Raw genomic sequence first — 10,182 nt, forward strand, 5'->3', positions numbered from 1 at the left:
CATCTAGTCCAGCCCTTCATTTAACAGATGAAATTAAGGCCCACAAGGGGGAAGACACTTGCTCAAGGTCACATAGCTAGCAGGTTAACAGAGGCAAGATTCAAACCGAGGTCCCCATATTCCTTTCTACTGGCCCATGCTGTCCCTTGTATACCTCCTCTAATTGGCATCAGAATGTGTTGCAGGCACAGCTCTAAAGCCAGCACCCTCTTAATTCAGGGTTCAACGTTAGGACAAAATGAGGCATTCGCAAGTCATCGACTTTCTTTTTAAATTAAAACCCTCACCTTCCGTCTTGTAATCAATACTCTGTATCGGTTCCAAGGCAGAAGAGTGGTAAGGACTAGGCAATGGGGGGGGGGGGTCAAGTGACTTGCCCAGGGTCACACAGCTGGGAAGTGTCTGAGGCCAGATTTGAACCTAAGACCTCCGTTCTCTAGACTTGGCTCTCATTCTACTGAGTTACCCAGCTGCCTCCAAGTCACTGAATTTTTAACAAAGGAGGAGCTTTACTCCTAACACAGCAAGAATTTGCCATAAGGGCACATTTCTGCTTCTCTGGATATGTCCCCTACCTTCTTCCTCTGGAAATGCATCTGGCTCGGTCACTAAGGTACAGCGACTTGCATGATATCTAGCACCCACCAAGTCTGAGAGGTGCCAGCTACATGGGTATTTATGCCCCAAGGCTTAGGGTGGGGGGGTCTTGATTTTGCTTGGCACCCATATCCTGTACTGGATTCCTGACTCCTGCCAAGTGTCATCATGTCACCTCTCTCTGTTCCCTTCCTACTCCACTCAATAAATGCCAGTGGTTTTCTGTCACCTCTGGGATCACGTCCCAAACCATTTTTGACTGTCAATGCCCCTCAGTAACCTTCATAACCTATCCCACACACTTTCAAGTCTTTTTACACTTTATTTTCCCAGCCTCCACTTATCTTGTGATCCATCTCTTGGGTCATGCCATTCTCTCTGGCTGTCCTTCTGCCTGGAATATTCTTCCACCTCCTCTCTGCCTCCTGCTTCCCTGTCTTCCTTCAAGTCCCAGCTGAAATCTCACCTTCTACTGGAAGCTTTTCCCAACCCTTCATCTTTCTAGTGCTTTCTCTCTCTTAGTTATTTCCAGTTTCCTTTCTATAGCTTGCTTGAATTCATTTGTTTGCATGTTGTCTCCGCCATTAGACTGTAACGTTTTTTAGGGCAGGGACTGTCTTTTGCCTCTTTTAGTATCTCTGACCCTTAGCACAGTGCCTGGCACATAGTAGGCATTTATTTATTTGTTTGTTTGTTTGTTTGTTTTTAAACCCTTAACTTCTGTGTATTGGCTCCTTGGTGGAAGAGTGGTAAGGGTGGGCAATGGGGGTCAAGTGACTCGTGTCTGAGGTCATATTTGAAACCAGGACCTCCCGTCTCTAGGCCCGACTCTCGATCTACTGAACTACCCAGCTGCCCCCATAGTAGGTATTTAATAAACACATGGTGTCTGATTATATGTAAGAGGAAATATATAGGACAGTGTGTTTACTGCAGTGAAATACTGTTTACATAACTTGTTGGGATGCCCAGTGTCTAATAGATAGCTGCTATGTTAAAGAATGGCCCTCTCAAGTGCTCGTGACAGAAAAAAAAACCTTCTTCCAGAACATCCTGTTCAAACATCTTACCACGGGATGCCTGAGCATCTTTGTAACAAACATGTCAGAGTTGTGTGTGTGTAACATATTCTCAGGAGGGGATTTTGTTCTGAGTTGTTATTCTATTTGGTCATGATGCAGAGGAGGTGAGGATTCAATTATAGTCTGTCTACTACTCATCGTGGAGGTGGGAAAGAGCAAGTAGCAAGGCCAGGGGAATCAGAAGTTGGAGACTGCAGGCCTGGCTCTACTGTTTCTATACCGAGCTGTTCTTTCCGCCCCCGGAGCCTCCATTTCCCTACTACAAAAGGAGAGATGTGCATTGGATCTCTTCTCCCAAGGCTGGGTAGGCACGGGTAGACCAGTGGAGGGAGGCGCTTAGGCCATCTTCTGGCTTTGGGCTGGCTGCCTGGCCCCTCCTCCTTTGGGCCCTTCCTAGGTACCTGCCCAGCATGGACAAGGTGGTCATTTTCTTCTCGATGTTTCTGGGGTTTCAGATTTTCCAGTGATAAAACAATAGCAAGAAAGAAGGCAGTCGCTGACGGGCACTCCGTTGTGAAGCGGGTGCTTCCAGCTTCCTTTTTGGAGTGAAATGGACCCGGAGTTTTCAGCAAAAGAGGGCAAATCCATTGGTGCCGAGCTATCTCTGCAAATGTGGCTGTCCTGAGCAATCTCTCTCTCTCTCTCTCTCTCTCTCTCTCTCTCTCTCTCTCTCTCTCTCTCTCTCTGTCTGTCTCTCTCTCTCACACACACACACACACACACACACACACACACACACACACACACACACAGAGTCATTTATTCCTGTCAAGGAGGCTTTCAGCCCTTCCAAATGAGGAGTGGGCACTGCTTTGACTTTCTGGCAGGATTTCATTTGAAGCACTGATCAAAAACCATGGAAGGGGGCGGGAAAAAGCTGAGAAAAGGGGGCCATGTGACCCGCTACTAATCGTGGCCATAGGGCGAGGCCGATGACTTGATGGGAGAAGTTGATCCTTAAAATATTGACGGCATCATTGCCTCCAAGGCCCATAATTGTAGTGTTGTAGGTTTTAAGTATGTCAGTGACTGCTCCAAGGGGCCGGCTGGAAAGGATCCATGCACTTATTTGTCCTGAGGTGAAAATGGCTTGAGAAGGCTGGAGCATGGGAAAATGCAAACATCTCCCAGAGTCGTTTTCAGGGCCCCGGACTCCTGAGTGCAAAGGGGCTATAGAGGTTAGCAAGTCCAAACCCCTTTGTATTACGTTGTTGCCTTTTGTTCTCACCTCACTGTTCTTTCTGGATATACTTTCTTTAAAAACAAAGAAAGATGTTTCAGGCCGACACAGCAGATGCAGCTGGAGTCTGAAGGTACATGTGACATCCTGTACACATAGGCCCCCACCTCGCCAATAAAAGAAAGTAGCCGTTTGATAGAGGAGGAAACAATAGCCTGAGGAGAGAGCAATTTTGTATTTTAACACAGCGGTAAAATTATGTTGCACTTTCGTGGCTCCATCATCACATAGTGAGCTCTTTCTCTGTGGGGCCCACAGGTGTGGGTGGGCACTCTTCCTACAATGCCCATTCCCCGGTCTTTAGAGGATCTAGCCAGCCCATGAGCTGGAGGCTGACCTTCCTGCGAGTTTCGTTTGGGATTTCTTGTGACTAGCTAGCCAAGTCTCCTTGGCCTGTCTTTCACTTAGCTCTCACTCTCGCTCCTCCACAGCCAGCTCACCTCTGCTGGCCTTGCATGGCCTTAACGCTATCTTTCTTGCAAATCCTCATTGGAAAACTACTCTCCAAGTTTTTTGACAGTCGCCAAACAATCCTTTCCCTGTCAGCGATCTGGATGGGAGATGGTCATGCAGTGGCCACCAGTTTGAAAGGCAGCTTGGCCTGGGGTAGAAGTCCTTGGCAGGACTTAGAGCTGGCCAAGCCCAGTACTCAATCCATTATGTCAGGTGACATCTGTAGTGTAAATCTATTGTCTGAGAATTGCACTCTTGTAGGAAAACTAGAATCTTCAAGGGAAGAACTGAAGCTATGCTGTCCAAGTTGGACAAGGGAGTTGAGATAAAGGAGGGGCGAGACACTGTGTACATGCAGGAGGGAATTTCCATGCCTAAAAGCAGATGTATATGTCAGTGGGCAATAACCTGAAGGGGGAAAGGCCATAGATGTGGGAAAGACTGAGGTAAAAAGATTTGCATCTGCTTCTGGGAATTGTTTAATGTTATCAAGGGCCCTACAAAGATCAATAGATGTGCTAGGACCCTATTGGTGAACCTATGGCACATGTGCTGGGGGAGAGGGGGGTGCTCCCTTCCCTCTCTCCACATGCCCCTGGGAATATTTCTCACATGACCTGCCCCTCTGCCTAGCAGCCCAATGAGAGCACTTCCTCCCTCTGCTGTCTAGGGTAAGGTGGGTGGGTGGGGGCTCACATGTAGTGTGAGGGTTGCAATTTGGGCATTCGGTCTCTAAAAGTTTCACCATCACTGCTATAGAGTGTTGTAGTAGATTGTGCTGGGCCTCTAATCAGGAAGACCTAGGCTCAAACCATGCCTCAGATGCTTACTAGCTCTGTGACTGCAGTACCATGTAACTTAACCTGTCTGAAATTCAGGTTCTTTGCTCTCTAAAATGGGGGAAATAATACCCATAAAGCCTTTTTCACTGGGTGGTTGTAAAGACCAGGAGGAATACACAAAGACCTTGGCAAACTTTAAAGTCTCCCCCACACAGCAGCTGTGATGAGGACCAGAAATCACCCTGGCTCTGGTTGGTGGCAAATGAGATTTTATCACCCCTTCGGAACCTGGGCGGGAACCAGAGCTGAAAATGAATGAGAGGGTTTGAAAATGTTCCCTAAGCCTTTACAGTGTGAATTTATAGGAGCAAGGTGATTAGGGCAAGTCAAGTCCTGCTCTGAGGGCCCAAGAGCTTTGATTGGGTTCATCTATTCACTGCCCAAGGCAGTTAACACCCTCCTTATCTGCCCTTAAAACCAGAACCCAGGAGGTGTGGAATGAGACCTGAATTTCGGTCCTCAACCAGCCTTTGGAGACAGCAATATTTGACTAATGAATTCTGTTCGGACAAATCAGAGTCTCCAAGCTTCAGCCTTAACTTTTATTTAGACCTCTCTGAAGATGAATGAGCATGTCAGCAAAACAGGGATACTTTGTTCTTCTCTTGTTCCTTTTGACACATCTGAGACCTGGTTAAGTCTCTCCCTCTCCCCATTTAGCCAGGGCCCAGACCTAGACTCATTCTCATGAAGTTCTTAGTGGCCCAGTGCACCAGTCTTCCTGGGGAAACCAAAAAAAAAGACCCTTAGAGAGGAACCATTTATCAGAAGGGAATGCAGGTCACCAGAGAATTCCTGGTGCTTTGACACCAGGGTGCCTATATGGGGCATGGGAATAGGGAAAGGGTGAAAAGGAGGTGCCCGAAGCCTCCCCTTGTGCCAAAGGAGCCTCTGAGCCATGTTAAAGCTAAGGGATCACCCCCAGATGATCGTGAAATTTCTATCAGATTTGAAAGGAGAACGTGGGCCCTGTTACCTTCCCAGTGAAGAGAGGAGCCCCCTCTTTTAGGACTTCTGGGTCTGGGCATGTGTGTTTACTGGGCAAAGTCCATATGCCCCGGCCTGAGAAATGACCACCACCACAAGACAAAGGCTTCAACTGGAATAGCATTTTATTGAATATTTAAACATATGTTCACAGGTCAAAACACATAGTTTGGATATGCAAGAGGACTTGTTGGTAAGAATACATAACCTGTGTTACTGTAGTAGGCCACCTAATTAGGGAACAATAAATTGAAAATAAAGGGCAGAAGGAGAGCCAAGCAGTAGATGAGAGAACCCATTTGTATTTTCAAAATAGAATCAAGATGTTGGAAACACCTGGGCCTGGGCAGGTCTTCTCGGGGAATTCCGTTTTCGAAGGAGACCAAATTGAATTGAACCGTCAGCAGCAGCAGCAGCAACATGCTGATCTGAGAATCCGAGCGGCTCAGATCGATGGGATTTTGCTTCCGAGTCATCATCTGACAGCATGACGCAGGCAGAGGGGAACAGAAATATTAACAGCCCCCACCCCCGTGTCCACAGAGTCCCAGATGTCCGGTTCAGTCTCCAGTTGCCTCTTTCTGGACAGGAGCATGCGGCTGTGGTGTCGCTCCTGAATCGTTGTGAAGATGCCATCTCGGTGTTACCAGGCTGCGGTGGAATCTACAGAATGGGGCTGGACATGGCAACGACAAAAGACAAAACAGTCAGTTTTCCCCCGAGACCCGCCGCCACGAGCTAGCCCCAGCCTCCCTAGCCCTGGCCCTTAGGAGATGTGTGTGTGCTTTGCGCCCCTGCCAGGGCCTCTCAGAGCCCCGTCCAACGGCCAGCCCCCCTCCCCCCATCTTTCGGGATCCCTTCCCGTGTAGAATAGATACCTAAGAGTTGCTGGGTGGCTCCTTCCGACTCCGCTACCTTATTTGTACCGGAGTATCTCAGAGATGGTCTCTTCATCGCTGTCCGAAAAGGCCAGCTCCTGGAGACCTTCGCTTGCGGGTAGCGGGGGCTTCTTCTTCATCATCCTGGCCTTGAGCTTGAAGGTCCTGCTCATGAAATATAGGGCCACGAGGCTGCAGAAGCCGCTCAGCAGGAACAGCGAAAGCTGCACCGTTAGGCTCATATTGTGGGGCAAGAAACGCCGGCGGCCACTGATGTTGAATGGCAGCAGGGCCTTGTAGGCCGAAATTAAAACCCCGGCCCCGGCCTCGGAACTGCCATTGGCGGCCAGGACCGTACAATCCTGGGGCAAAGGCAGCCCGGAGACCCAGACCAAAGCCCAGGCCTTGAAGAGCAGCCCGGGCAGCAGGTGCCGGGGCACCATGGCCCGCTGCCAGGGGCAGAGCAGCGGGTCTTGGTGGCCGGCCAAGGCCGCCGGGAGCCTGGCCCTGGCCCACCGGAAGCTCATGCTCCGGGCCTGGGCGAGGCGGTACCAGTTGGGGCCACAGAGCCGCGTTTGAGTGATGGGGTTGCCCCCCTTCAACTTCAACTTAAAATAATCGTCCCCCGGGTAGGAGACGAAGAGCTATGGAGGTAGCCGCTGTACCGCTGCCACCTTTGTCGACGGTCAGATCGCTATGGCAGCGTAGAACTACCACAAACCCCCTATTGGCTGCCCCATATGAGGAACAGCTCACTGACCAATGAGAGTCATTGGAATGTTTATGAGCTCGGAAGTTCTATCTGGTTGTTAAGGCTACTGCCTCAAGTCAACTGCCTCCCTAGCCTTGCCCACACCTGATAGGTCACTGCTAAGCCTTGGGGGGGGAGGGGGCGCCGGGTGGAGAAGGGAGATACCATTCGCTTTCGAGGGTACTTTGAGCCAAGGGAAACCGCCCCCCCCCAGCTCGCTCAAGCGCACTTATTTTTCATTTTTAATTTTTAAAAAATAGATTTTATTTTCCCAATGACATGTAATAATGATTTTCCACTCATATTTTCTAAAATTATAAGATCCAGATTGTCTCCATCCCACTCTTCCCTCCCCCACTCAGAGATGGTAAGCAATTTGATCAGGGTTATTGTTATCATGAAAAAAAATATACTTCCGTATTGGTCGTTATTGTAAGAGTACACTCATCCAAAAGCCCAAACCCTCTGATGAAGCCCCAGATAAATTAAAGTGAAACAAATCATGTGCTCTCCTCTGCATTCTGACTCCCAGCAGTTCTTTCTCTGAAGGTGGAGAACATCTTTTCTCATTAGTCCCTAAGAATTGAACTGAATTATTGTATCACGGAGAATAACTAAATCTATAACATTACACAAAGTTGCTGCTACTGTGTACAATGTTCTCTTGGTTCTTGACTCTGCATCAGTTTATGTAGCTCTTTTCGGCTCTTTCTGAAATCCTCCTGTTTATTATTCCTTATAGCACAATAGTATCACATCATACTCTTTGGGGTATAAACCCAGCAAGGTATGGCTGTATCAAAGGGCAGGCAGTCTTTTAGCTCTCTTTGGGCATAGTTCCAAATTGCCATCCAGAATGGTTGGATCAATTCACATCTCCACCAGCAATGCATTAATGTCCCAATTTTGCCACACCCCCACCAACATTCATTACTTTTCTTTGCTGTCATTTTAGCCAATCTGCTAGGTGTGAGGTGGTACCTCAGAATTCTTTTGATTTGCATTTCTCTAATTATTCGAGATTTAGAACACTTTATCATGTGCTTATTGATAGTTTTGATTTCTTTATCTGAAAATTGCCTATCCATATCGCTTGCCCATTTATCAATTAGGGAGTGGCTTGATTTTTTTGTACAATTGATTTAGCTCCTTATAAATTTGAGTAATTAGACCTCTGTCAGAGGTTTTTGTTATAAAGATTTTTCCCCAATTTGTTGCTTCCCTTCTAATTCTGGTTGCATTGGTTTTGTTTGTACAAAACCTTTTTAATTTAATGTAATCAAAATTATTGTACATTTTGTAATTTTTCTAACCGTTGCTTGGTCTTAAATTCCTTCCTTTCCCACACATCTGACAGGTATACTAATCTATGTTGACCCAATTTATTTATGATTTCACTCTTTATGTTTAAGTCATTTACCCATACCACCATTATCTTGGTGTAGGGTGTGAGATGTTGATCTAGACCCAATCTCTCCCATACTGTTTTCCAATTTTCCCAGCAGTTTTTGTCAAATAGTGGATGTTTGTCCCAAAAGCTGGGATCTTTGGGTTTATCATAGACTGTCTTGCTGAGGTCATTTACCCCAAGTCTATTCCACTGATCCTCCCTTCTTTCTCTTAGCCAGTACCATAGTGTTTTGATGATCACTGCTTTATAGTACAGTTTAAGATCTGGTACTGCTAGGCCACCTTCCTTCACATTTTTTTCATTATTTCCCTTCTTATTCTTGATCTTTTGTTCTTCCAAATGAACTTTGTTATAATTTTTTCTAATTTAGTAAAAAAGTTTTTTGGTAGTTTGATAGGTATGACACTAAATAAATAGATTAATTTGGGTAGGATGGTCATTTTTATTATGTTAGTTCGTCCTACCCATGAGGAATTAATGTTTTTCCAATTATTTAGATCTAGTTTTAATTGTGTGGAAAGTATTTCATAGTTGTGTTCTTATAAATCCTGTGTATGTCTTGGCAGATAGATTCCTAAGTATTTTATTTTGTCTAGGATGATTTTATTTTTTTTCTTTTTAAAAATATTTTTAAAAATTTTTTAAATTTAAAATTTTAAAATTTTGAATATTTTCCCATAGTTACATGTTTCTTGTTCTTTCTCACTCCTCCAAACCCTCCTAACCCCCCATAGCCGACACACAATTCCAATGGGTTTTGCATGTATCATTGATTAAGACCTAATTCCATATTTTGATAGTTGGACTAGAGTTATCATTTAGTGCCTACATCCCCAATAATATCACCATCAGCTCATGTGTTCAAGCAGTTGTTTTTCTTCTGTGTTTCTACTCCCACAGTTCTTCCTCTGAATGTGACTAGTTTTCTTTCTCATAGGTTGTCTAGAATGATTTTAAATGGCATTTCTCCAACTCTTGCTGCTGGGATATGTTGGAAATATATAGAAATGCTGATGATTTATGTGGGTTTATTTTAAATCCTACAACTTTGCTAAAGTTGTCAATTATTTTCACTAGCTTTTTTTAGTTGATTCTCTGGGATTCTTTAAGTATACCATCATATCATCTGCAAAGAGTGATAGCTTAGTTTCCTCATTGCCCATTTTAATACCTTTAATTTCTTTTTCTTCTCTAATTGCTACTGCTAGTGTTTCTAGTACCATGTTAAATAATAGAAGTGATAATGGGCATCCTTGTTTCACGCCTGATCTTATTGGGAAGGCTTCTAATTTATCCCCATTGCAGATGATACTTGCTAATGGTTTTAGGTGTATACTGTTTATTATTTTTAGGAAAGGCCCTTCTATTCCTATACTTTCTAGTGTTCTCAATAGGAATGGGTGTTGTATTTTGTCAAAGGCTTTTTCTACATCTATTGAGATAATCATGTGATTTTTGTTGGTTTGCTTGTAGACATGGTCAATTATGTGGATGGTTTTCCTAATATTGAACCATACTTGCATTCCTAGTATAAATCCCACCTGATCATAATGAATAACCCTTGTCTTTTTGCTAGTATTCTAGTTAATATTTTTGCATCTATGTTCATTAGGGAGACTGGTCTGTAGTTTTATTTCTCTGTTTTTGGTCTGCCTGGCTTTGGAATCAGTACCATATTAGTGTCATAAAATAAATTTGGTAGAACCCCTTCTTTGCTTATTATGTCAAATCGTTTGTATAGTATTGGGATTAGTTGTTCTTTGAATGTCTGATAGAATTCGCTTGTGAATCCATCAGGCCCTGGGGATTTTTTCTTAGGGAGTTCTTTGATGGCTTGTTGAATTTCTTTTTCTGATATGGTATTATTTAAATATTCTATTTCTTCTGTTAATCTAGGCAATTTATATTTTCATAGATATTCACCCATATCTCCTAGATTGC

The 10,182-nt window shown here is 44.8% G+C and overlaps 1 protein-coding gene across 1 annotated transcript; it reads right to left on the bottom strand.

Moving 5' to 3' along the window:
- Nucleotides 1-6,117: 6,117 nt before the first annotated feature.
- Nucleotides 6,118-6,522, bottom strand: LOC123253690 (protein FAM174C-like). Its single transcript, XM_044682843.1, has one exon. It carries the CDS (start codon nucleotides 6,520-6,522, stop codon nucleotides 6,118-6,120), a length of 405 nt encoding a protein of 134 aa, XP_044538778.1.
- Between the last annotated feature and the right edge of the window lie 3,660 nt (nucleotides 6,523-10,182).

Source organism: Gracilinanus agilis, chromosome X, assembly GCF_016433145.1.
Source record: "Gracilinanus agilis isolate LMUSP501 chromosome X, AgileGrace, whole genome shotgun sequence".
NCBI classification, from domain to species: Eukaryota; Metazoa; Chordata; class Mammalia; order Didelphimorphia; family Didelphidae; genus Gracilinanus; species Gracilinanus agilis.